General features: G+C 56.5%; 1 protein-coding gene across 1 annotated transcript; it reads left to right on the top strand.

The window, feature by feature from the left end:
• Positions 1–1,167: 1,167 nt before the first annotated feature.
• Positions 1,168–27,475, top strand: MMP15 (matrix metallopeptidase 15). The gene is made up of 10 exons (XM_030581853.1): positions 1,168–1,460; positions 14,187–14,335; positions 14,770–14,892; positions 16,194–16,501; positions 17,329–17,490; positions 18,427–18,650; positions 18,955–19,093; positions 19,795–19,945; positions 20,802–20,917; positions 22,338–27,475. The coding sequence occupies exons 1-10, from the start codon at positions 1,296–1,298 to the stop codon at positions 22,826–22,828; spliced, it is 2,028 nt and encodes a 675-aa protein (XP_030437713.1). The 5' UTR covers positions 1,168–1,295; the 3' UTR covers positions 22,829–27,475.

The raw sequence follows: 27,475 nt of genomic DNA, 5'->3' as shown, positions 1-27,475 counted from the left end.
CTAACTGTATCTGTGTGTTTGCACGTAACTTTGGCTGTGTGCATATGTGTGAAGGGCTTCAAAATTTATAGGTGTGTGTGAGAGTGACTAGTGGTCTGAGGCACTGTGAGTGTGTGTGGACTGGAGAGGCTACTGATAAGAACAATCAGGAATCTCTCTGCAGTCAGAATGAATGAAATTCCAAGCTCATTCTTCCAACATAGCTCTTAGTGGTGGGGGTATATCTATTTCATTTTCATACCGCGGTGAGAGGGATCCACATAAGAATATGGATCGTATAAGTGCTGGCCCATAAATCCTCATTGAATTGAACTGACTGTGTGTCTGGAAGGGAAGCTAGTGTGTATACACGTCTGCATATGAGTTGGGGATCTGGTGTAGGGGCATGATGGGGAGAGTGTGTATGATTATGACTGTCTGTGAGTCTGGCTGTGTTACTAGGGTCTGTGGGTGCCTGTGTGTGTGTTGCTGGGGCTGTCTCTCTCTCTCTCTGTGTAGGGGTTTCATGGTGTGTGTGAGGGGTATGTGTGTAGGGATATGGGGGAGTCTGAGGCTGCCTCTCTCTGTGTGTAGGGGTGTGTCAGTGTGTAGTGGTCTGAGGGTGTGTGTGTAGGGGTCTGAGTGTACATATGTGTGTGTGTGTATGGGGTGTGTGTGTGTGTGGAGGGAGTGGGGGGAATCTGAGGGTGTGTGTGTCTAGGGGTGTGTCTGTGGGGGGAATCTGAGGGTGTGTGTAGGGGTCCGAGGGTGGGGGTGGACAGTGTCTCCCCGGGGTGGGGCTGGCCAGGAGGGGGGCAGCCCGCCAGCTCCCGGCGGCCCCTTTAAGAGCCCGCCCAGGGAGGGCAGAGGCGGGGCTCGGCCGCGCCGCACACCGAGCCAAGGACGCCGGGAGGAGCGAGCTGCACCCGGGGGCACCTCGGCGAGCCCGGCCGCGCTGCGAGCCCTGGGAGCAGGGCTGAGCCCGGCCCCATGGAGCGGGCGCGGGGCGCCTGAGCGCAGCAGACAAAGGCGGCGGCTGAGCGGGCGGCGGCCCCCGTGCAACTTTCCTGCGGGCCCCTGCGCGAGCCATGGGGGCCCGGCGAGCCCCGGCGGCAGGCTCGGAAGGCAGCGGCGCCCCGGGAGCCTAGCGCGGGGTGGAGCGAGCCGGGGGCGCTGCAGGATCCCTGCTGCGTCTCGGGCTCCCCCGCCGGCTCAGTGACGGGCGGGGGCTCTCTGCAGTGGCCGGGGCCGGGAGAGCCGGGGCCGGGAGAGCCTGACCTTGCCCCCCCGGGGGGCGCAGGACCACCGGCAGCAGCATGGGCGGGAGGGCTGGTCTGCGAGCCGCCAGCCCCACCTGCCTGCCGGGCTGGACCCTGCACCCGACGGGCTCTGGCAAGATGCTGGGCTGGAGCCTGCTGCTGCTGCTGGCGGCTTCCGTGGGGCGCAGCGAGGCGGCGGAGGATGGCGAAGTCAATGCAGAGGTAGGGGCCCGTGGATGTCGCTTACCTGGGGGAAAGTGTGGGTATGCCAGGGGGCAGCCCGGTGGTGCCCAGCCAAGGGCCTCCTTGGCATCTGGCCGGGCTGGGGGAGCCCCCCCTGGATTTGCCAGCTGGGGTTTGAGGGGAGCTCGCCTGCCCATGGCATTGTGGCTTGGGTTTGTCTCTTCCCTGATCCATGACTAGAAATTGTTCGCTAGCAAAACGACAGCAGCTGCCCAGCCTAGCTTCTCCCTGCCAGTGATGGGGCGGCTGGGGCCTCGTGAGACCTGCCCTTGGAGCACCCTGCGTGAGTAGGTTCTTGAGTTGCTTAGCCTGGAACTATGCTTTAATAAAGGCACACTTGTCTCCCCAGGCTCGCTTGATTTGCCTGCACTTCGGCTTCGAACCTGCCTGTTGCTTTCACTCTGCCCACTGACTGAAACGTCCCTTTTTGTGAGAGCACCGCTCCGCTTTCCGGCACCCCTGGCGATCCCGGGGGGCAAACTGGCCCTGCTCCCTCAAGGAGCTGCCAGGGAGCCCTGTCACTGAGTTCTGGGCCATCACCAGGCCTGAAGTAGTCAATCGAGGGGGCTACAGTGCCAGATAATTGGGGGGGGGGGTAGATTTGTGAAAAGTGACTGTGGCTTTGAATTACAAAGTGTGCAGGTCCCTGAGCTCGACTGGGTCTTGGGTGTAAATTCCCTGTGGAACTAAGCTGGTTAATGCCCTGCACTGCTCTGCCCCACCCCAACATTGTAGCTGTAACATTTCCCTTCTCCAGCTCTGGTTTTGCTCAGTTAGAGGATCCCCTCTATATCCATGTGTGTTTAGGTGCAACAACACACTTAGCTCATATAATGGGGATGATAGGAGCCATCCGCGGACTGGTATTACTTCTGCATGGGTTTGATTGGTGGCCCCTTCTGTCTCTGGTCTCACCCGCTCCCCTCACCACCACCTTTCCACCAGCCATAAGTTGCTGTGTCTTGTACAGTCACTTCCCAGCCCATCTGTCCTCTTCCTCCCTCATGGGAAAGCCAGAGGCTGCAGCACTGTGCTAGCTGAAGGGCAGGTGTAGCTTCCTCTGTGGGGAGGGAGGGGAATGTGAGCTGGGGGTGATCTGATTGGCATAAGAAAATGCAACCTGCTTCAAGTACAGGTGCAGAGAGACATGGGCACTTGCTGCTGCCCTGCCCAGGGGGCTAGAGGTCACATCCTGGTCTGTGTCTCTAGCTCCACTGGCAGCTGATCTTGCAAGATGGTGGATGAGCCCAGCTTCAGTAGGAGTGGAAGGCACTCAGCACCTTTCAGGACCTGGCCCTTGACTAGTACAGGCTGGGAATGCTACAGAAGCAGTGGGCCAACCTCCTAGCCTGAAGAGGAAGCTCTTTGTTGCTCATTGGGAGCCCCTTCTGGCTGTTGGGAAAGAAGGTATTGACGGGGCTCTGGGAGAGGATCTGTGCCGCATGGTGGAGACAGAAGCCATTTGGCCCTGAACCAGACCCACCTTCTCAGATTTAGCCTCCAGATGGTGTTTGGGTGAAATGGGACATGGCTGCTGATGACAAGGAAACAAGATGTGAGTCTGATAGTCCCACACCACCCTTATACTAGCTGGCTTTGATCATGGTGGTCTCTTGGCATAGGCCCAGCACTGGGATAGCAGTGGGTGCTGTGGATGACGACTCAAGTGCATTGCTGGGTCTGTGAAGAGACCACAACTGAACTAGGAAGGGGCTGGCCAGCTGGGATGGAAGTTAAATGGTTGCAATTCAGGAGGAGGAGGTGGCTGCCTCTGTTAACGACTGCAGCCCAGTGGTTGTTAGCAGGGCAGTGTTCTGTTTTCCCCATTATCCCCATGTGCATAATACGATTTGAAGGAGGGCTGACATGGACAGGATGTGTCGCTCCCTATTTATATGTGTGCAGTCCCTGCCCTCCCTCCCCCACAAGTCCCAGGAGAGGTTCTCTCTACCCGCCAGCACCAGAACATCACAGCCTGACAGAGCCAGCGACAGCGAACGGCTGGAAAGGAGGCAGGTGCCTCCTCCTGCTGGATGCAGAGAACATTTTCACTAAGTCATTCTGGTGCTGCGCATTTCCATTGTGGACCCTGCGACTCAAACAAAGAGACTAGGGCAACTGTGGGAGCCAGTGGGTGTCTTGCCATTGAGTTCATGGGAGCCTGATGAAGGCTGTAGGCTTACACAGGAGGGAAGTCAGTTTGAGTCTTGTAACAAGGATGTATGGAGTAAAACAGGAGAGTTGAGCGAGATGTTGCTGCAGTTCAGGCCCTGGCTGACATGTGGGGTGAGCTGTCTGATTCTCCTTGAGCCCCAGCAGTCACAAGGCTAGCGGCCGAGTAAGGAAACAAGAGATTTATCTTTAAATGACAACTGACTGGTCCTGTACGGAGAGGGAGTGGGGAATGGAAGGCAGAGCCTTTCACTGCTAGGTCATCGCTTCCAATCCATGCAGGCCAAGGAGTGGGAGAGCCAGTCCAGGTGGCTAGTTGCTTACAGCTGACCGGTGGTTCGGTGGCCTGTGTGACCGTGGTAGTACCGTCATTCCAGTCCAGTACCTAATGCCTAGGTGTCCCCCAGCACACTGGCCCCTTGGTGGTGGTTACAGCTGAGAGGCTAAGGATTGACTGGGCCTGCAAACGGAACTATTCTGCCCCAAAAGGGAACCTGTCCCCCTGTGGTTCAGGCTGGGGTGAATTGCTGGGCTGCGGTGTGGCAGGAGACATTTGCACTGGTTCTTTGGATGCACAGAGAGGGCTTCAGCCTGGCATGATGTTCCCATCCCTCAAAGTCTGAGTGGGGGAGGAAAAACCTCTGACGTCTGCATAGCACCAGGCCATCCCGTCCACCTTACCGGGTGACTCTGCAGGGTTGGATAAGGCAGCAGATGAGGAACCCAAGGAAAGTGAGGCCAGGTCTGCGTGGGGGTGGGGGGGATTCGCATGGGTGTATATAGCCGTTTCCCTTGTGAAGAGCGTCTGTCTCGCTGCTGCCCTTGAGCCGTGTCTGGGGAGTGTAATCAAGGCTTGTGCAGGAAGATCACTGCCTCACCAGCTGTCTGTGGAGTTTCATCTGGATGCTGCTTTTCCGCTGCTCCTGCCTGCTGGTCCGGCTGGGGCTCTGCCCTGACTGAGACTACTGGACCAGTGCTGCATTCCCTCCCCCAGCACCTCAGCTCTTGCCTCACAGCTGCCATGCCCTGACCTTAATGTAATGAGCTGGGCTGGGTAGGGCAGGGAATTCCTACAGGGCTCTGGTTACTGAGCTGGATTTCTCCCTCCGCCCAGCAAGTTCCTCCCACTTAGCCCTGCCTGGGAGTGCAACGGGCATGAACCTGGCCTTACAGTGGGGACACTAAATGCTTAGGAGTCTGGAGAGGCTCCCCCTTTCACCGGCCTGTGTATGTGTATGCACGTTCAGATGGCTTGGCCAGGAATCAGCCACGCCTCTGCCCATCCTTTGGGCTGAACTCAGTGTGAACCGTGAAGGTTCCAGATGGACTCGCTTCACTCCTGTTGCTGGCAGGATCCAGGTGTCAATATGTCACAAGGAAGGTGTTCCGCTGCCTTGTGGCACTTGGCAATGTGGCAAGGTTCAAGGGCATAGTGAGCCCATCTCATGCCCCATCCCCACTGCGGAGACAGTGACTGTGCAGTGCCACAGCAACACCCAGATCCCATATGCCGCCCACAATGGCTCTGGCACAAAACTCCTGCCATCTGGGAACTTCAGGAGACCCACTGTCAGGCAAGATAGCAACCCACGTTTGAGAACATGATTGAAAGGTCACCTTGGCTGAACAGAGAGCCTGACCCATTCAGTATTCCCAGTAGCTGGGTTGCAGCGAGGGTTGATGAGTAAGAGAGATGTGGTGGGGTTAGAGGGCATTGCAGGATGTGGCTGTCTTTGGAGTTTGTAACCAATGATCTTTACTTTGAGGGCCTAGTTTTTCTGACAACTTGTCTATATAAAAATGCATCTAATTAATTAGCATGCACAACTACAGTGATTGCACATGCAAATTAGGTAGCTGCCCAAGTACATGGTCATTTGCATGCACCAGCATCATGATGCTCTGCAATTGTGACTCATGCCCCTGTGCTCCAGTGAGTAAATTCATGTAATACAAATGAAAGAAGCGTCTCAATTTCCACCCTTTACAACATCTTAAACTATTACAGAGAGAAGAAAAAGCAAGCAACCTGCTAACCTTACATCCACTTGCAGCCAATGAAAGACAGCTCACAGCATGCAGTGAGCAACATGTCCAGCAGGGGGCAGCAGACTAAAACTTTCATTCCTGGGCCTGGCTTGAAAACCAGCTGGAATTTCAGTGGGAGTTGACTAGAAACTAAGTTTCAGTAGCGATCACAGGACCCTGTGAGCATCAAACAGATGTTGGTTTTATCAGCTGGATTCAGGGGAATTGAAGGTTTCACTTATCTCGCAAGAGGCAGTGGATGCCCGAAAGCTCAGTGAAGACCAGGGCATTGCCGCCTCTTGTTTTGTTTGTATCGCACCTAGCGCAGTGCGGTCTTGAGCCGTGCCTGTGGCCCCTTGGTTCTGCTACAGTGTAATTTAATAATAATAAAGAGCTGCCTGATCATCAGGCCAGGACCCCTGCTTGGAAACATTGACTGGTCCTGTAAGTATTTGCACTAGCTGTAGAGGGCTTCTAGCCCTTGCACATTGTAAAATGTTGCCTGTTAACATATGGGTGTCACTTAACCGATGACAATGGGGGGGTTGTAATAGCTTTGTTGCTATGAAATGTTCATGGCTCAATTGTTTCAGAGAACTAAAAGGCAAGGATGGCACTCTAGGGGCAAAGGTGCTAGAGTGGGAGTCAAGCAATGTGAGCTGTAGTCCTGGTTTTTTTTTTTTGTTTTTTTTTGCTAGTAACTTGCTGTGTGACCTTGGGCAGGTCCCTTCGCTTCTCTGGGTCTCAATTCCCCATCTGTCCTATCTACAACCGAGTGTAAGCTCGTCAGACCAGAGGCTGCCTTTTATAATGAGTACGTACAGCACCTCGTGCAATCAGGCAGCTAAAGACTGGTGTAATTATAATACATATCCTTCCACTGGGTTGTCGTCACCTGGCGGTGTTCCTGGGATGCTGTTCCCATGCTTGGGAAGTTCCTGTTTCTGCACTGATGCAGTGGTGAAAATATCCTACGTAGGGCAAAAAAAAAGTCTCTGATCTCTTCTCTGCTTGGTATTTCAGTATGTCCCAGGGAAGGCTTTACCATCCACGCCTCCTCTGGAACAAAATCCTCCTCCTGGTTGGGTTTAAATGTTCATATGTATGCAAAAGCTGCTTTTCCCCATCCCCATGCGTAGGGGAGGCAGGGTTAGCTCGTGGTTACAGCAGCAGATGAGGCAGCAAGAGGCCTGCCGCTGATTTACTGTGGGATCTTGCTCCAGCCCCTTCTGTGCCTCGCTTTTCCCCCCATCTGTGAAATGGGGATAAACACGTTTGTGAAGTGTTTGGAGATCATAAGAGGATGGGTACAAGCTGAGTGCAAAGTCATGGGGTGCCATTCAATGTAGCGAATCCATTGCCTGGATTTTGCCCCAACCGCCAGGTATTAGTAGTGAGTCTTTTGATAAAAGGCAGGCAGCCAGAATACAGGAGAATCAGATCCTATCCTGCTGGGCTGATCCTGAGAGGCAGTACCCAACCCTAACTCCCATTGGAGTCAGTGGAGCTTTGTAGGGCACTGCTCCTCTCAGACTGGACCCCACACTAACTGGCCTTACAGCAGAGTCCATCTGTACCGCTCCCTAGTGTGAGCATTGCTTCATCCAGTAACATGGGCCCAGACCTACCAGCTGATGCATTGGACACCCTCTTCCAATGCAGATCAGTGGGAAATGGGCATCCAGATACCCAGTGCCAGTTGAGAATCACGCTCACCTTGTGCAGTGGCATATCTCTGCCCTGGGGCCTCCTGAATTCAGCAATAATTTGTTGTGGAATACACCACCTGCTGCAGGATTGTGCTCCAGAACAGAAGTGTTTATAGTCTTTCTAGTCCTCACAATTACAGGGAACGCTTTAAAAATGCAAATAGAAAATAAACTACCGAAATGCTGTCTGCCTGGGCCTGCAGACAGCCTGAAACAGGAGCTCTGAGAGGTTGGAACACTTCAATCTGATTAACTCTGAAGCCTAGTGATGACAATGTCTCCATTGGATCTGTTTCACTAGTGATCATTTTAGCAGAAACATCCAGCTGAAGTGCTTACCCCCACAAAGCCAAACTGCCTCATACACCTCGGGCACTCAAAACCCCAGCTGCCCCACCGCCAGGCCAGCCCGCTCAGTGGCCCCCTCACGTCAATCCAAAAATTTGTAGCATATTAGAATGTCTCTTCATATTTCAGTTTTTATCTATTGTAGTCTAATCTCCAAATAAGCAAGGAGCTACTGACATTGATCATATAATTCAATTTCATATGTTAGTTCATTCTTAATCTCCAATATAGAATGTAAATAAAGCTTCCGCAGAACTTCTGCCTCCCTGGAGTGCCCCTGAATTCAGGGCCCCTGGGTAGAATTTAGCGGTGGCGCACACAGGGTGCAGGTCTATTAACAGCTGCCTAATGGACACTTGCTCCTTGGCTCTTTCAGCAGACTCCTCAAACAGCCGTTCGAACCAGCTCTGAGGCAGTGGGTTGAAGCTCACCTGAAATGATTCAGCGTGAATGGGTACTCCTGAGACTATCCAGTTAGCATCCCATGGGTGTAGTGGGTCATTCAGTGATGTGTTAGCGCTTACTCTGTGGGAGCCCGGGCAGGGTTGCAGTCCTGTTTGAGAAGCTTTGCTTTTGACCTCCAGGTTTCATCCTTTTAGAAGGGTGGCATGAGCCTTCTTGGCAGGGAGAATGGGGGAACCCGCAGATGTTTAAAGAAATACCCAACCCCCAGGTACAAGCACGTGCTCCATATCGCAAAGAGGTCTTTGTTAAATGAGGCACCCTAGAACCTGCTGTAACAATAGGTGGCTTCCATATACAGCACAAGTCCTAGGGAGGAGTGTTCGCCTGAGGGACTGACGTTCCTTAGCACAGTGATGGTTAGCAGGTGGCACACAGCACCGATCTCATGGTGCCGTGCTATCAGGGGAGCAGATTACTAGGTGACCTCCTGGCCTCTGAGCTCGCTCTCTGGCTCAGCTGCAGTCCTCTTGGGGCCGTGCCTTAGTACTGCCTAGGCACCTGTCCCAGGAAGCTGAGTCCGGGGCTGCTCCAGGCTTTCGGTTGGCTGCCTGGCCATGCATCTGACTGGTGATGATCTGGGTCCTGCCAATAGTGTAGTCCCTCTGTGTGCTGGCAGCTTAGCCAAAGGTTTAGCTCTTCTGGCCTGAAGGCCTATGATGGGGGTGTCGCACACCTGTGCTACGGGTCTCTGCCTCCCCCACCACTGGGCTCTGAGCCAAGCCCATTCCTACGCATCCTGGCAGTGGTGTTCAAGTGAGAGGGTGCTTCCATTAGCCGGGCAGGGCGTAGCCTGAGCAGCTAGCTGCTGTGCTGGGGAGATTGGCAAGGCCTGCAGGGGAGGGACCTCGCAACTCCCAGGCCTTCCCTTTGCAGGCTAGCAGCCCCTGTCCTGTGTCCATATGTCCGCAGGGAGCCCAGCACACAGAGGTGTTTCCTGAACGGGAGCTGGATTCTGCAGCACTGCCTGCCCCAGCTCATGGGGTAACCACCTCCCTCCCCATGGCTGGCTGTGTTGCTACCCAGACATTCAGACTCCATGGTGACTGGCTGACACAGTTTCCCTTGAGGTGGTCTTGTGACTTGAGCACTGCCCTGCATTGAATTCTGGGCTTGTCCCTGAGTGACCTTGAGCAAGTCATTTCACCTGTCTGTGCCTAAGCCCCCAGCAGTAAAATAGGAATATGGACCCTTCCTTTCTCCTGTGTCTGTTGCGACTGGAAGCAGAGACTCTCTCTCTCACTGTGTATGTACAGTGTCCATCACAAAGGGACCCTGATCTTGGCAGGGACCTCTGGATACAAATCGTGATAGACCCCCCATGCCTGTAGATCAGATTGCTATGAATCAATTAGCAAATCCATTGATTTATTAAAAAAAAAAAAATTCTGTTGCTCCACTCTCTGAGTTAATCAGGGCTGGTATCAGTATAAGGAAACAAACCAGGCAGGCTGCTGTATCTTCCTAGTGCAAGAAGAAACATGATCCCAGCTCTTAATAGGTTCCAAGAACCTCTCCCCAGCACATGCTCAGGGCTGGGATTTCCAAGAGACCTGACCCTGCCCTTGTTTGAGCGAGGCTACAAAGCACTCTGGGATCCTTTGCGTGACAGGGCCCGTAAGTCATTATTGATTTGGAGCCATTGCCAGGGAACTGTGACTGCAGCTAATGGAGCAGAGAGGAGATGCTGTCAGGGCCTGATCCTGCGAAGTGGTGAGGACCCACACTGCCTTCAGTGGGGGAGATAGTGTGGTCAAGGTTCAGCCCCCAGTCCAGCTCTGCTAGGGAGATGTTAAGGAAACCAAGCTGTTTGTTGCGGGGGTGTCTCCAGCCAGGCCTGAGATGGGGGATAGGACACCTGCCTGGCTGGGGGAAATGGAGTGAAAGGAAGTAGGTTAGATCTATGGCTGTCTCCCACTGGCATGCTCACGGTGATTGTGATCCCAGCTGCAGCTTCGCCTATCTCCTCCCCAACCCCCGAAAACCAGCTGCAAGAGCCCAGTGGTCTGGTCCAATAACGCAGTCCACTCACCTGGCCCTTGCCCTGCCTGGCAGGCATTGGCCATTGTGGAGCGGGCAGCCAGCAGCTCCATTCCTCTCCCATGCTTGTGCTCAGTCACTGTGCCTGGCTCACGGGCATCCTGCTCTACAAGGGTTTGCCTACGACACACAGTGGATGGGGTAATTCTGTGTGCAGCACATTCATTCGAGCAGGAGGCCAAGAGTCAAGTGAGCTGGATTCTTTGCCAGAGTCTGCCACGAGTTTGTTGTGTATCCATAGGCAAGTCATTCCCCATCTCTGTTTCCCCAAATGTAAAACAAGGCTCCTGAGCCCTCTCTGTCTGTCACGCTCTGTCCCTCACTGGGGAGTGAGGATTCATTGGTGACCTGCTAATTATTCACAGTGAAGCCAGCTCACAAAGCCATTCCACACAAGAGCATGTTTAGCAGCCAACAAAATGCAAGTTCAAAGTGGTGTTAGCAACGACCTCTCTGCCACGGCTCCCCATGCCTCAGCTCACCCTGCCCCACTGAATCCCACCAGCCCCTGCTCTGCTGGGTGGGATAACATGGGAATGTCTTCCCCCAGCTCCACTGATGTGTGTTACTAATCTGTCATTACAATATGACAGAGATGCCTGAGGCACCTAGGATCGCCCCTCCAGGGAGAGATTTCTGACTTCACACAGCCCAAAATCTAGCCCGCCACTGACACACCGAAGTAACACCGTGCCCTTCCCTAGTGCTCTCCAGCTGTGGCTTTCAGAGCACTTCCGGGTACTTGATCCTCACAAACCTCCCCAAGGCAGATGTAGCAGGTTAGCTCCATGGTACAGGTGGGGAAACTGAGGCACAATGAGGTTAAGTGACTTGCTCATGGTCACGTAGTGAATCTGTGGCAGCAGTGGACTAAAGCTTAGGAGCCTTAGCTTTCTGTTGTCTGAGAGCCCAGCTGAGTCCCCTGTCAGAGCACTGTAAACCTTAGCACAGCCAAGTCGCAGGAAAGGCTGTAAGCGTAGCTATGACCATGCGGGTGTGGAGATGCTTCGCCGCTAGAGGCAGAAGACCTGCTCAGGGGCTGGTGAGGATCTTGTGCCCTCGTGGATCAATGCTCCCAAAGGGAGGAGGGGGCCTCATCAGATCTTCACTTCAGGCTGCACAGGCAGAGCTTAGCTGGTGACTGCAGTGTCTGCATTTGGGTTTGCATCTGTGTCTATGGCTGCTTTCCCAGCTCCTTTCACTGGCATTTTTTTTGGGGGGAGGGCCAGGGAGGGCATCACTGTGGTAGCTGGATCAATATGCAAGGAACTCTGCACTGCATCAGCTGGGCCCCCTGTCTTAGAGGATTCACTGCAAGGCAACGTTCTCTGGGGCGGCTCGTGCTGTAAATGACAGCCAAGTCCCCCGACAGCCATAGAACGAAAGGGAGGGGGCCTCAGCCCTTTGCTAGCCTGGCTGCGTGTGCCCCACCTCAAGCTCTGGATTTGCACCAATAGAGCCGCTCCCAGCATCAGGCTTTGAACTGCTGGATGAGACCGAATTGTACAATGGGAGGTTAGAGGAAAGGCAGCGCAGCTCCCAGCACTTCTGGCTTTGCGTTGTGCCTGTTCTGTGTCCCACTGGGCAGCGTGAGGCCGGTCTCGGACCCCGAGGCTCTCCCCTGGTGGCACTGGGCACTGGCTGTACATTGCTGGCAGGAAGCAATGAGTTCTTCTCAGCCCGTCCCAGTGGGCCAGGGAAGAGCTGACTCTGCAAATTGGCTTATTCTGCCCCCTCTCCTCCCAACCCCTTTTAAGGAACCATCGGATCAATGACAGAACCCTGGCTGAAGTAGCTCAAATGATTTTGCTTCAGGCACACAGCCAAGTATTTCACACAGAGAAACCATCTCCTTCCCTGTTGCCTTCTTTGTACCCATCCGTTCATCTCCGTGGCTCTGACTCAGTTTCCACACATGCACCACATATATTACAAGAAACTGAGCTAACAGGAAGCATCTGGTGGGAAAACAATCCCCTCCCAAACTTTCACTAGGCAGGTCTCCCTCTTGTCCTCCATACCCTCTCCCCCCCACTGTCATCTTCCCCTGGGTCTAACCTGGACTGTGAACTGCTCAGGGCAGGGATAGGGCTTTGATTTGCTTCCCACCCGTAGACCCCATAACACTTCACAAAAAACAGCTATTACTGTCCTCATTGTACTGCTGGGGAAACTGAGGCAGCAAGGTGGGTGGGCTAATCTGCATGGGTGGTGAGTGTCCAATGCTGAGGGTGGATTTTTGGCACCTCTGAAAAGCAGGCTCTAAGGGGACGGCTTTTCAATTCAGCTCATCGAACAGTGGTCAGATTTCCAAAGCTCCTGGGCAAATCCTGCCCCAAGGTCACATAGAGTATGTCTACACAGCAAAGAAAAATCCGCAGCTGCTCCATGCTAGCTGACTTGGGCGTGCGGGGCTCTGGGACCTTCCCACTGCGCAGGGTCTAGAGCCAGGGCCCAAGCCCGCAAGTTTACACAGCCATGAAAGAGCCCCCCAGCCAGTCCCTGAGCCTGAGTCAGCTGGCATGGGCCAGCAGCAGATTTTTCTTTGCTGTGTACACATACCCCCAAGGAATCCACAGCAGGGCTCAACCTGCCACGCTCACTATAAAATAAAACACTGGCTTTCCCCAGCCTCCCCTTCGCTCTGCATTTTATCTCCTGCCTCACCCACGGGTTGACATGTTAATCTGCCTCTTCAGGATGCAGCCACCTCTGAAGTTCCCTGCGCTGACGAGGGTTGCTCGCTAGGGCTTTGCAGCGCTCCCTTGTCTGCAGATGGCTCCTTGTGAGGGGCTTGGAGCCAAGTGAGAAAAAAGGAAACAATAATGTGAAAGGATATGGAAAGGGTCAGGAGTACCCAGCGCTAGCAACACAGCAGCATGTTCCGCTTTCCCCAGCCTCCCCCTCCCACTGACCCTTCTCCAGTTAGATTTGCCAACCCCCTGGGCTATATTCCCGGCCAGCATGCCGCCTCCCAGCCGATGCCCATGTGCTGATGCTTCCTGGAATCTCCCTGGCCACATGATTGGCACAGTGCCTGGTTTTCCACCCCTCTCTGCCCCCTCTCTGTGACAAGCATGTGGGTTGCCAGTTGTTGTTACCATCCAGCGAGGTTGCCCAACCTAGGATACATGATCTCGGCTTTGGGGAGGGATCAGTTCTGGCCAGCAGCCTGGCAGATCCACATGTGCAAAAGGAGGTTAAAAACAGTAGGTAAATAAAAGCAAAGGGTCAAAAGAACAGGAGGGAGATCAAAGCCTTATTATCTGCCATGTAAACAGCCCCCCAGAGCCTCCTGGGCCTGGAATGTAAACAGCCCCATTCCCTTCTTATTTGTCCTTTGTTCACAGCGCAGCATCAGGATCCTAGGCCTCTGGAGGGGTCCGTGAAGGAGCAACCCCTTATGGCTAGAATCATTTATTTGCATTACCTGGATACCTCACAGCCCCAGTGAGCTGAGTGCTCCCTTGTGCTAAGGGCTGCAGCCAGTCTCTGTCCCTTGCTACTCCCCTGGGGCTGGGGTGGGTGTGTGTGGGGGGATTTCCCCAGGTGGCTAGAAGGCAGCACACAGCAAACGTGGGAGCAGTTCCCAGCAGCGGGGTGCCCAGGCTTGTCCCAGCAGCATGGGAGTAACCAGCTAAACTGGACCCTTTGGAGCCTGATGCCTTGACCCCAGCAGTAAGCTCACAGGCAGACCTTGCAGCGGTTGTGTAGAGGGGCATGCCGGAGACTGAGCGGGGGAGACGGGGCTGTTTTCCCAAGGGGCTGCGGAGACTTTTCCCTTCAGGGTAATGGTCTGACTCCAGACCAGGTTGGTAGCCACACAAAGGCCTGAGCTGGAGGTGGAAGGTTTGCCATTTTCTCACTAGCCCACTGCGCCAGCCAGGCACCCGGGACCACGGGCATGGGGAAGGCTCAGCGTGTGACCCTCATGACTCTTTTGCAGGCCTGGCTCCGGCTGTATGGCTACCTCCCGCAGTCCAGCCGGCAGATGTCCACCATGCGGTCGGCGCAGATCTTGGCCTCTGCACTCTCCGAGATGCAGAGGTTCTATGGGATCACGGTGACAGGCGTCCTGGACGAGGAGACCAAGCTGTAAGCGTGTGAAAGCGTGTGAGCTCCCCTCCCACCTGGGCCCTGGACGCTCCCAGGAGACACTGGCTGGACAATCCAGCACGTCGGGGTGGGAGGGCCCCCCTCCCAGGGCAATGGAGAAGACGGAGCTGTCCTCCCCTTTCAACCCCGAAGAACCCCAGCTCCCCACACCCTACATGTGCCAGACCTCCCTTTCATCTCCCCAACCATAACAACCACCTGACTCTCCCCAGTGCCAAATGCTCCCAGATGGGTGGGACTTGGGAACCTGTCTGGTGCCCCCCGCATCTAGCTTCCCAGAGCCTAGGGTCTGGTCTGCTGCTGGGCGTTGAGCCGCCCCTGCACAGCCAGTGGTGCTGCCCCACCCCCTCCACCATGTTCTGCTGTCTGAGTCCTAGCATGAGCCCCACGTTCTCAGTCCTCACTTCCCCCAGATGGATGAAGCGGCCCCGCTGTGGTGTCCCAGATCAGTTTGGAGTCCAGATCAAAGCCAACATGCGGCGGAAGCGGTACGCACTCACCGGGCGGCGCTGGAGCCAAACCCACTTGACCTTCAGGTATTGGTGCTCGGTGCACTTGGCCTTGGCTTCGAGTGCTCTGCGTCCTCACTCGTGCATCACCGGGTGCTGCTTGGCCTCCCAGGCTGCTAGGCCAAATGCAGGGTGCAGCAGGGGCAAACGGCTCGCCACCCAGGGCCTGATTCTCACTTACTCTAGTTTTACAAGGCTGTCATTCCATTGACGTTAGTGGAGCTCCTCTTGGTTTACAGCAGGGTGAGCGGAGGAGGGTCGTGCCCAGGGCACAACCTCCAAGTGGGGCAGCAGGGCTAGGGACTGGAATCTGCTCTGTAGCCGTGCATCAATCTACCTGGGGCATTATTTCAGCTGAGCAGCACGTACAGCAGATGGCCCATTGTCCGGGCCTCACCACAAAACAAGCCCTCCCTACCCCAGGCTCAGTGCTAAGTAGCTGCCATGTCGATCTGCCCAGGTGCCGTTCCGCTGTTACTTAACAAGCAGCCTATTGGGTCGATGCAGTGTTCTGTCTCTAACTCACCTCGGGGCGAGCTTCTCGGCTGCTGTAAGTCGATGCAGCTCTGCTGGCTGTACTGGACGTTGGCTCTCCAGCAATGACATTGGCTTCCCTTCTTGGGATGGGGTTCTGCTGTTTGCTTCGCTCCCACCCCCCTTTTCCCCCCGCAGCCAGGAGAGGATGGTTATAAAACATGGGGCAGTGCTGTTAGAAATCCCAGGGCATGAAATGGGGCGGTAAATGATGTCTCAGGCCCTTTGCCAAGGGACCAACAAGACTCAAAGATGAGAGCCCCTAGGGAAGGGCAGGGCTCAGCTTTCAGGGTATCATAAACCTTGATGTAACCCGTTGGCCCAGTGTCTGTCTCTCGCCCCGCCCTACCCCATATGGCTGATCCAGAGAGAACTCCCCACTCCTCTGCTGTGCACGGGGGATTTGGGGGCTTGCTCCTTCCCCACTGAAGCCAGTGGGACATTTGCCATTGACGTCAGTGGAAGTAGGCTCCGTCCCCCAGTGCTTAGCTAGGTCTGCGCATTGGAGCTGGAGATCCTGGCATCAGTCCCTGCTGGAGAAAGGTTTGGATTATGTTCTAATACATGAGTAATGCCCTGTGAAACCGTTTTTGGGTAGGATGTGAGCTTTCCCCCTGCAGGGTTCGCGGCCCAGATGTTGCTGCACAGAGAGAATGCCAGAGAGCAAAACTGACCTGACACCAAAGTGAAACTGACCCGTCTGGTCCCTCTCCTGTCCCACTTCCTCATGCCTCACAAGCGATCGCACGCTCACTCACGCACAACCCCACCCCACCCTGGTTTTGTGCCTCCAGCATCCAGAACTACACAGATAAGCTGGGATGGTACCACTCGTACGAGGCCATTCGCCGAGCCTTCCGGGTGTGGGAGCAGGCCACGCCCCTCGTCTTCCAGGAGGTCCCCTACGATGACATCAGGCACAAGAGGAGGAAGGAGGCCGACATCATGGTGCTCTTCGCCTCCGGTTTCCATGGAGACAGCTCCCCCTTCGATGGCGTGGGGGGCTTCCTCGCCCACGCATATTTCCCCGGCCCTGGGATGGGAGGTGACACCCACTTTGACTTGGACGAGCCCTGGACACTGGAAAACACCGACGTGTCTGGTGAGGCTGGCTGGCACCTTGGTGACTTGGTGACTGGGGCGGAGAGAGGGAAGGGACTTAGTGTGGGGAGGGTGAGTGCCAGCTGGAATTCAGAAGGTTGAGAGAGTACCTGCAGGTACCCACATGGGGAACAGATTTCTGGTTGTAACCGTCTCTTTAATCTAGCAGGAAAAGGCACAACGAGAAGCTGAAGCTAGACACGGTCAGGCTGGAATAAGGGGCAAGTTTTGAAGAGTGGGGGTAATTAGCCATTGGAACAGTGTACCTAGGGAGGTCGTGGATTCTCAATCAGTTGAAGTCTTTAATTCAAGGCGGGATATGTGCCTAAAAGACCTGCTCTAGCTCAACCATAAGTTACGGGCTTGAGGCTGGACTTACTGGGTAGAGTTCTCTGGCCTGCGTTCTGCAGGAGGCATGCTGGGTGATCACAGCGGTCCCTTCTGGCTGTAGCAGCTATAGTTAAGGCCGAGTTGAGTTTTACACTGGTGGGACTGTGGCTGGCAAGGAAGGAGGAGGCAGCTGTCTCTTGCCCCGCATGATGTGGGCGCGACGCAGCACGAGTTGAAGGCTGAAGGGGTTGCCGATGGGTCAGGGACACTGTCCAGCGGGAGTTGTGTCCTGATCCTAAGCACAGCCCCCTCTGGCGCATGGTCAGAGAGCCCCTGGCTTGGCACAGGGAGGTCTAGGGGAAGGGAAAGGATTGTTAACCCCTTGGATATCGAGCTGCAGGAGATCCAGGCTTGGCGAGCATCCTGGGGTCTGTCCACCCTGCTGGGGGCAGTCTTTGAGCTCGCATCCACGTCTGACAGCATATTTCTCCCTCCCAGGTAACAATCTTTTCCTGGTGGCCATCCACGAGCTGGGGCACTCGCTGGGGCTGGAGCACTCCAGCAATCCCAGTGCCATCATGGCCCCCTTCTATCAGTGGATGGACACGGAGAACTTCCAGCTGCCCGAGGATGACTTCAAGGGCATCCAGCAGCTGTACGGTGAGTGGGGTCCCAGCCTCCTGCATGGGGGCTGAGTGAGGAGCGGGGCTTGGCCAGCCCAGCCCAGGTGTGTGAGTTGGGAAGTAGAGACAGGCAGGATCAACGTCCCTTCCCTTCAACAAAGCGAAAACTCTAAGTTGCTGCTGTTAACCCTTTGGAGCCACTGGTTTTCTGTGCAGCATCGATCCAGGTACACCAGGCAATGAGGCAGGTTCCCCTCTGCCCCTTCCTCAGACTTGGCCCCCGTATCACCAGAACCTGTTCTGCAGTTCCAGTCGTCCAGAGCAGCCTCCCTGGATCTGCCTGGAAGTGGCTGTCCACCGTGGCCCGGGCCCCTTCCCCTCTCCAGACTCCTGTTACAGCTACCCTCTCAGTATGGTGCATGGAGGACATCGCAGTGGCCGTGGAGCACGGGGTTTGGGCGTCTTGCCCAGCGTTGCCTGTCCTTGCCCTTTGGGCTGCGGTTTGGGAACCTGGACTGTAGTCCGGGAGCCGTCAGAGAGGCTAGGGAGACAGAGAAGTGCTTCTCTGTCCCTTTTGCAGCAGGCAGTAAGGAAGTAATGATTTGTCATTCTGCCCCCAAGCCGGGGGTGTTTCCAGGCACACAGCTGTAATATGTGGGGAACATCTGTCTCCAGTCACAATAAAATCTAGGCACTACCCTGTCTAGTGAGTACCCTACCCTGCTCGGGTTGTGTCATAGGCCCTGTACTGCTGAGAGCGATTCCCCTGTAGCTGTAGTGGCAGGGGACTGTGCTTTTGGAGCCTTGAGTGCCAGGATCTCACACAACTGACTCCATGCAGCCCATGAAGATGGGGGCATGGTATGGTGAGGCCCAGTTGCCTGCAGATTTGTGCCAGCACTGCATATTCGCTCCTGCCCAGCTGGGTTAGACATTTGGAAGTGATTTCTCACTGCCCCTTCCTCTTTCTCAGGTGCCCCTGATGGACAGCCCCAGCCCACCCGGCCCCTCCCTACGGTGACTCCCCGTGGCCCTGGAAAGCCAGACCACAAACCTCCCAAGCCACCTCCGCCCGGTAAACCAGATCGGCCCCCAAAACCAGGCAACCCGGACCGGCCCGACCAGTACGGGCCCAACATCTGTGATGGAGAGTTCGACACCGTGGCTGTGCTACGCGGGGAAATGTTTGTATTTAAGGTACCAAGCACCATTTCTCCATCCTGCCCTGTGCCTCCTTCCATTCCCTCTGGATATGGGACACTTACTTCCCCCACCCGCTGCCCCCTTCCCCAGCTGCCTGAGGAAGCTATGTGCCTGGCCGTCTGCCCTGAGCCTGTGGAGGGTTGAGGTGAGGAGATCTGCCCCGGGCCGTCCCAACCAGCCCTACGAGTGAATCCTGCCCCTCAGCCGAGCCCAGGGCCTGGATCCCCACGCGCAGTGGGCTGGGCAGGTTTTCCTGGACCTTGCTGAGCATCACGCCTGGTGGCCTGTTGTCTTAAAGGGCCGATGGTTCTGGAGGGTTCGCCATAACCGGGTGCTGGACAACTATCCCATGCCTATCGGGCACTTCTGGAGGGGCCTCCCTGGGGACATCGACGCTGCCTACGAGAGGCACGACGGCAAATTTGTGTTCTTCAAAGGTGAGAGACCCAGGGGAGGGGCAGGGGCTTTCTGTGAATGCAGAGCTGGAGAGAGTGAGCGATTTTGCTGCTCCCAGAGCTGGGCAGACTTACCCCACCCCTGGCCAGTGCCCCACAACCCCTGCCCCATGCTGTCCCAGCCCAGGGCTCCCCTCCCCCTCGGCCAATGCCCTTCAGTCCTGTCCATAGCGCCTGCCCCCTGCTGTTCCACCCCTGCCCCCCTTGGCCAGTGCCCCTCAATCCTACCCCACAGCACCTGCCCCTGCTTGCCCAGCTGCAGGCTTCTCCCCCACCCCCTCCCTTCAGCCAGTGCCCCCAGTCCTGCCCCACAGCCACTGCGGTCCCAGCCCTGGCCTCCCCCACAGCCCAGCCAATGCCAGGGGCAAAGGCTCAGCACGCGGAGGCTGAAGCTCGGGCTGGGTGAGGAGGAGCCCTGGGGGTTGACAGTGCAGCGGATGGATGGTGCCCAGCAGGGGTGCTGCTGCTGAGAGAGGCCACGTCTCAGCGGGAGAACGGGGCTGGGGGCTGAGACGCGGGTGCTGAGCTTAGCCCAAGCAGTTTCTCAGCACCACAGCAGTGCATGGTCCTGCGTGCCTGGCCGGGGGGCCTGTGGGCTCCAGGGCTGGGTGGGATGATTTGTCTCCTATATGCCATGTGGCCCATGGCCCTCCTGCCATCTCTGCTTTCCCTTCCCTTTCCAGGGGATCGGTACTGGCTCTTCCGAGAGGCAAACCTGGAACCCGGGTACCCGCAGCCCCTCACCAGCTATGGGCAGGGCATTCCCTACGACAAGATCGACACTGCCATCTGGTGGGAGCCCACGGGACACACCTTCTTCTTCCGCGGGGACAGGTGGGTTGGCCCCGATGGGCCATGCGGACGGGAGGGCTTCCCGTGGTCCTGGGGTCAGGGCAGGGGCCTGGCTGTGGGGACCCGGGCTTCTATATCCAGTTCTGCCGATTCTCCATCTGTATCATGGGGACTATGCGGGGCACCCCCAATGGGATACACTGAGTGTTGTTTATGATCCTGCCCCTCCCAGCCCCTCATGTAATCTCCCGAGCACTGGCCCTTCTGCCTCTTCTCCTGAGAGACTTTTCTGCAGCCCAGTGGATTTCTCCTGACGTGAGCCCCGGGCCCCCGCTCCCTCCTCCCCTTCATCTGGGGTGGCAGCCCTTCACCACGGCTCTCTGCTTCTGACCCCCTGCCAGCCTCCCAGAATCCCTCTACCCCACAGCACTGTGGGACTCAAAGCTATGGTTGGGGGTGGGGGGCAGGTATATGTGCCGCTCCAATCTGCACGCTGTGGGTAGGATCCAGCAATCTTAGGGCATTGCAGCTGATGCATGGGACTGGGAGCCCCAGTTCTGCCACTGACCTTGGCAAGGCACCACCTGGTTCTGTGCCTCAGTTTCCCCTCTCGTGAAATGAGGAGGCTGCTGCTGCTCCTTCCACCTCCGCACTGTGCTCCGAGGTTCCAAAGGTATCGTCGTGTGTGTCGCTGAGCATCTGGTTTGACTAGGGTGGGTGGGTGGGAGGAGTATCTCTCCCCCACGCTTCCCGCAATCTAAGCAAGCAGGATGTCCCCTGCTGGTTCTAAGCCAGGGCCAGAGCTGCCCTAGCCATGGCGGGGTGCTGCCTTGCGGGAGGCGGACACTTTGAGCTGCCTGGGTGCCCTCTTCTCACAGGGGCATCTGTTCTCATGTAGGTACTGGCGCTTTAACGAGGAGACCCACTCCGTGGATCCTGGCTACCCGAAGCTGATCACCGTGTGGGTGGGAATCCCTCCCACGCCCAAGGGGGCCTTCTTGAGCTCGGATGCCTGTGAGTGAGACGCGAGAGCCCTCCTGCAGGAGCCAGCTACCCCCTCTGTAGGAACCCCCACCCCTGCAGGGAAATCACCCAGCACTGCCCATCAGCATCTGCATCAGACTCGGGGTCGGGAGGTGACCCACAGCTGATGTACATGGGCGCAGCTCCAGGGAAGTCTGAGATGCTGCAGCCATTGACACCAGCTGATGATTTGGCCTGGGCGCTCCAGGATAACAATGATCACTGCCCTTTATGGCTCTCTCACAACTGGGGGGGGCGGGGTGTTGCAATTCTGGCTGCAAAGATTACAGTGAGCAAAGCAGGGAGAATCCCTTTCATCCCTGTCTCTCTAACCTCCTAGCCCTTTGGCAGGGGTGTGGGAACCAGATGGGCACACACCACTTGGTAGGAACTTGGTCATTTCCCTGTCTCTGTACCCTGCCCCCTCTTCCCTCTCTCTCTGTCCTGCTTTGTAGTAGTATTGGTAACCCCCACCCCTCCAATGCTTTGAGAAGCCATTGATCAGCTTGTTCAACTGCCCCCCCCCCCAATTCTCCTGTGGAACCCCCAGCAGATTGCAGTCTTCTGCTTGCCCTGGCCTTCGTGACTCCTTTCTCTGTGTTCATGCTGGGGCTGCTGCTTTTCGCCTAGCTCCCCCAGGGTTACCTGGCTCCTGGTACCAAAGGGCACTAGAGCAGCAGCATTACACTGAGCCGGATGCGGGAATGGAGACTGGTGTCATCCCCTGAGCTTGCAGAGGGCATAGCAGAGCACCTCATTTGGAGTTACAGGAAGTTCAATTTCCTCAGCACCGTTTCCTGGTCGCTGGAGCATAACCTGTCTCAGCCTAATGCCCGTCTTCTGTTCTGTTCAGCAGGGCACTGAGCCGCTAAGCTCCCCCGGGGCACTGCTAAAGCAAAGGGAATTGTTTGTCCCTGGCTGGGAACTGACTCCCAGCAGGATGTCGCAAACAAAGTGCTCATTCATACTGCATGTAGTAGGATTTTGGATCCACGGAGTGATAGGGTCAGCTCCTGGGACTAGGCTTTAAAAAGGAAGGTGATGAGTAATTTAAAGGATCAATTATATTTGCACTAGGAGAAATTAACTTTCATGCTTCAGGGCATCCACCCTTCACTGCAGGGGTCAGGAAGGAACCCCCCCAATGCACATCCTTCAGCCTTGCACAATTGGCCAAATGCATTGTCACCAGCTTTATTCTCCTTTCTCTGAAGCATCAGTTATTGGCTACCACCAGAGGCGAGGATAGCAGACAAGATAGTCCAGTGGGCTGATCAGGTGTGGCAGCAGGCGGAACACCAGAGGAGATGGCTCCCTGGCGGGGAAGGTAGCAGAGAGGGTGACTCGGGGGTGTGGCCGAGCGGTTAGCAGATCAGATGGCACTAACCTATTCTCGTTGGCTCCCTTCCAGCGTACACCTATTTCTACAAAGGCACCAAGTACTGGAAGTTTGACAATGAGCGGTTGAAGACGGAGCCGGGGTACCCCAAGTCCATCCTGCGGGACTTTATGGGCTGCCATGAGGCACCTGTGCCAGACCCTGACCCTGGGCACCGATGGCCTGACCTGGACAGACCTCCCTTCAACCCGGACGGCAGGGGCACGGGTGCCGAGCGGGAGGGGGACGAAGGGGAGGCCGAAGAACGCCCCAGCGACCGAGAGGAGCAGGAGGAGGAGGAGGAGGAGGACTACAGTGGCCCCACCCGGGGCAACGGCAATGACGTGGACATCGTGGTGCAGATAGACAAGTACACGCGGACCATGAGCATCGTCATGGTGATGGTGCCCCTGGTGCTGCTGCTTTGCGTTCTGGGCCTCATCTACGCCATCATCCAGATGCACAGGAAGGGGGCCCCTCGGATGCTGCTCTACTGCAAACGCTCCTTGCAGGAGTGGGTCTGATCCTAGACCCCTGCCCTACCATGACCCCCCTCAGCCCGATTTCCCCCTCTCCCACCACCATGGTGCTAACAAAGAAGCTTGAGAAGATGAAGCCCCTGGAGCCTTTCCCGGACTACTTACACCGAGATTTTGCACATTGAGTTGAATGCGCTTGGCCAGGACTACTCCCCACTCAAGCATGTAGGAGATGCCCCACTGCAGACTCCTCCGTGCCTACAGCCGCCCCATGCCCTTCCCGTGCCTGGATCAAGGCCGCCTATGGCCCCTTCCCTGCTGGGGGAGAGGGGGGTTGCCTCACAATCTGGGTTGCTCCTAGTGTTCCCGCTGGGCGAGGGAGACCATGTCTGTGCTCTGCAGCCCCTGATCTCTCATCACTGCAGGGTTGGCAGTGGGGAGCAGCCAGTTGCTGAGGGCCCCTATCTCTGCTTCACGGAAGCACATGGGGCGTACGTGCCGAATCCCCCACGGGAGGGGACAGCTGGGTGGGTTTTCCTTACGGCACTCCTGGGCCATGGGGGTGTCTCCCCCGTCCTCAGACACCACCTTCCTCGGCTGCATTCTCGCACGGCGCCTACCCCCAGGCTCGGAGGGTCAGAACTCGAAATGCTTCCTCAGCTCGGCTCTTCCCCCAGGAATCAGCCCTCGGTGCTGTTTCCCTTTGGCGCCCATCCACATGTTGTGCGTGTGTTGTCTGTGCCGTGTCCGGGCTGGGCCACTGGAGCAAGGGGAGGGGATCCTGGTCTGGGTGGTTCACCCCAGCAGGTCACCAGTCTGGTCAGTCCTGGGGGACGTATCCCCTTAGCCTGAGGGAAGGGAGGCCTTTTCCCGGGTGAGGTCCTGGAGGAGAGGTCCAGCTCCTTGATCCATTCAAGGTGCTCTGGCTCTAATGCCTGTTTCAAGGAGAGTCCCTGCCCCTCTGTTTCTTTCCCCTCCCCTCCCTGTCTCCTCACATCAGTGGTCTTGCAGACCTGCTCCTCCCTGGGGCGAGTGGGCCAGTTGCTCAGTGCACTGCCCTGGGGAAGTGGGAAGCCATCTCCCTGGCCCCTCTTCTCGCCCGGCCAGTGCTAACATCTAGCAGCAGCTTTCCCCCCCCATGCAGTGCGCAAGTGCTGGGACCCGGGGGAGACAGCTGCTTCCAGGAGCTGCTCCCTTGGGCTCTGGACACTGGCTTTCCTGGGCCAAGGTACAGAAAGGGGAGGGCATGTGCCAGCTGGAGAACTGGATTCCAATCCTGCCTCAGGTCACGGGTGACATGAGTTTGATGGCCTCAGCCTTGTGTCTAGCAGGGATTGGAATGGGGACTGAGCAGGATTATACATCTGAGCCCCTGTTTAGGAGGGAGCTGCAGGGCAGGACAGAGGAGCATTGAGTTGGGTGGGAGCCTAGAACTGGAATAGCAGAGGGCTGCAGGGTATTGGTGGAGCTGAAGGTGCAAGAGGAGCCCAGCTCTGGCTGCTGCTCATTATCCAGGCACTGGTTGGGTTCCAAGACGTGCTGAGCTGGGCTTTCTGGCCCAGGCCGGCAGGGTGTAGGTGACATCACTGTGTTTATTTCCTGTTTAACTGTTTGCAGCTGGGAAACAAGGGAGGTAAGGAGCCTAAAGATAGTAGAGGTCTCTGGAACCTGCCCTGGGAAGGCTGGCCAGGAGCCGAGGGCCTGTGCTTTCTCCCAGCCCCAGGGACATGGGTCGGTTCCCATCAGCGCCTCTATCCATTGGGAAGATACTTATGATGGAAATCGCCCCATAGCTGCTTTTCATCTGCTTCCTTCTCCCCCGCACCTCCGCTTCCGAAACAAACAGCAGCCTCTGGGGCCTGTGGGAAATGGGGCTGGGAAAGCAACAGCTCCGGCACCGAGCCCCCACTGCCCTAGAGTGGAGCCTGAGAGCGCTGTGCTTGGGGAGGGGGGGGCAAAGGGGGGAGATGCAGCTTAGAAACTCTGCTACATAACAGCTTTTGTGGGAGGCAAGGGACAGCCCGATACAGGCTCGCAGCTTGGGTGAAACAAAGCTCTGGCCCTTGTAGAGTGGTTCAGCCTCTGGAAAGGGGGCAGCAAGGCCGGATCGACACCTCCCCAGTTTGGTCAGCAGCCTGGCAAACCGCAGCTTAGCAGACCCTGTACAGGTTCCTTGTAACTACATCACTGAATTGGACTGTAAAGAGGTGGTGGCCTTGTCGGGCCCACACCCCTCTTCCCGGAGAGCTGCGGTTCACCAGGAAGGTTGTGTATTGGGAGCAAGGAGGCTTTGAACACCCAACTCCAGTGGGTGCAGCTGTGGTCTTCTTGCCTTTCTCCTGATCCAGAGGGCAGCACCCACTCTGCAGAGCCTGCCCGCTCCTCCATTCTTGCACCAGATGTGCTGGCTTTCCTCTGAATGGGGAAATTGTCCCGGCACCACCGATGGGTGGAGAAACAGGTGGGATTTACTGTGGGTCCCTGATGCCTGTACTCTGGGAAAGACGCAGCCTAGCCAAATCTGCGTTTTTTCATGGTTGAGTAAAATACTGGTAGTTTTGTTATCGTGGTCAAGGGCCAGCAAGCACCATTTGTGTCTGGGCTAGTCCGTTTCCCTGGCAGTTTTGCCGAGGCGCATGGGATGTGCCTAGCCAGAGGTGATGGGGGTTTACTGCACACCACAGGGATGAATAGGCTGCTTGGGCTAAAGATTGAGCCAGCTCCTCGCCAGCTGGGAATCAGCATCTCTCCATAGACTTGGACGAGAGCCCCTGCTGGCATAAATGGATGTGGTGTCACTGAAGCCAATGGACCAGATCCCCACTTGATGTAAACTGGTAAAACTCGATTGACTTCAGTGGTGTGATACCAGTTTAGACCTACTAAGGATCTGGCCCTGTAGGTGTCCTTCCCTGCCTCTGACACTGAGCTGGAGGTGAGACGGCACCGCAGGGTCCCTGGGAGCCTGACCCCTACCACGCTGCATGTAGAGCAGTGGCCTGGGGGAGGTGTGGCTGGGGGCTCAGGGGTTGGTTCCAAACTGGTGCCTCTGGCAGGGCAGTTCACTCAGTGCCCCAGAGGCAAATTGGGATCCTGGAGGACTCCCCGAGCCCTCCTAGGGTGGCCTAGCTTGATCTGCAGGTGAGGACCATGGATAATACAGCATTCTAGGGTCCCAGGCAGCAGAGCCACTTGTTCTCCCTCACCCCAGGGTGCTGCTTCCCTGTGGGCATCTCAGGTATTACTGCAAAGGCGGGCATTTCTCCCAGGACCTGGAGCTGCCAGGCGAGATCGTTCTCAACCCTCAGGGGTGGGGGGAGTATTGCTGGAGTCCCCAGGAGCGTGGATCCCTCACTCAGTACCCCTCCACCTACCCCCCCGCCATGGGAAAGCACAGGCTCCCAGCTTCCCCGTCAGCGACCATGTGGCCACCTTTGTTTGGAAAAAGCCTTTTGTTGGCTCCAGCCACTTCTCTTTCCCATTTGGAGCCTTCCCAGCGCTGATCAGCCAAAGCCATTCCCCTCTTGAGCCCATCTGGAGCTGGGCTGGGGCCAGGCACTCGCAGAATCCTTGGCTGTAATGAATGGAAAATTGTTCCATTTTTAAGCGCACAGGTGTGCGCTGGAGAAAGTGCATTTCAGGCCAGGGCTGGCCCAGAGCCCAGCTCCCCCTTCACTCTGCCTTGGGGCAGGAATTCCACGCCCTGCCTTCCTGAAGGCGGTTCGGCTCTGCTGGGGCAGTGTCCCCCCCGGGGATCCTCTCACTTCCCTCCCTCAGCTCGTGGGACCCTGCAGGGGTGAGCTCACCATGGTGAGAGACTGATGGTCTCCACGCTGACTCCTGCTCGGAATGGGCCCCAATCGCGCAGCATTAGCAAGGCAGGCTGTGGTTAGGTTCCCAAGGCTGTCAGGCCCTCAGCCTCAGAGGAATTTAGGTCCCTAACTTCCAGGATCTGGGCCTCAGCACCAACAGGCCCCATTGAAATGTGAGCCTGAGGCTCCCTAGTAGGGCACGAATGCTTGAAGTGGTGACTCCACAATTCCCCAAAGTCAGCTGCCTCTGAGGATGGGCTGTTTCTGTAGCCTGACAGCTCTCCCCACCCTGTGTGTCTGTCCCTGCATCCCGTCCATGCCCCCAATCAGCACAGGGGAAAGGGATTGGCTGGGAGCGTAACTAGCCCTAAGCACCTCAGCTCTGTACCGGCAGGTGTGGCAGAAAAGAGGGGCCCCTGGCAGTAACTTGAGAGGTCGTGTCCCACAAGCATGGAGACTCACAGTGACATCCCACCAGGCCATGCCCTATCCCTTGTGGTGTCTGTCTGTCTCTCTTGTGCGTGCACGTGTGTTTGGGTTTTTTTTAACGTCCATGCTGGTCATGTTTAACTGCTACACAATAAATCCTACCGAACCAGCCGTGGGGTGCTGTCTCGTGTGTCCCCTCCCCTGGCTCCCCTTAGCATGAGTCCGTTAAGCCCAGGGGCAATTAGCTGCAGTTCCACTCACTTGCGTCTTACTCCATCTCTGTGGCCTGGGGACTCTCCGGTGGCCCAACCTTGCCCTGGTGCTGAGCACCTGCTGCTCCATTTTAGCAGGTTCATGGGTGCTCTACAGCTCACAGGATCAGGCCCCTGGGGTGGGGCACTGGAGCAGCTGCCCAGTCTGAGTTGGGCAGGACCAGGCAGTGCCATGGAGA

The sequence above is a fragment of the Gopherus evgoodei genome, chromosome 12, assembly GCF_007399415.2.
Source record: "Gopherus evgoodei ecotype Sinaloan lineage chromosome 12, rGopEvg1_v1.p, whole genome shotgun sequence".
In the NCBI taxonomy this organism is placed as follows: Eukaryota; Metazoa; Chordata; order Testudines; family Testudinidae; genus Gopherus; species Gopherus evgoodei.
The sequence above is the reverse complement of the archived record's forward strand: the minus strand, read 5'-3'. Positions and strand labels throughout refer to the sequence as shown.

What these genes read in the sequence shown, in the direction of transcription:
- MMP15 (XM_030581853.1), top strand. Translation starts at nt 1,296, where the DNA reads ATGGGCGGGAGGGCTGGTCTGCGAGCCGCCAGCCCCACCTGCCTGCCG. An exon ending in CAAACCCACTTGACCTTCAG is followed by an intron (nt 14,893 to 16,193) that starts GTATTGGTGCTC and finishes TTGTGCCTCCAG; the next exon opens with CATCCAGAACTACACAGATA. An exon ending in TTCTTCTTCCGCGGGGACAG is followed by an intron (nt 19,946 to 20,801) that starts GTGGGTTGGCCC and finishes GTTCTCATGTAG; the next exon opens with GTACTGGCGCTTTAACGAGG.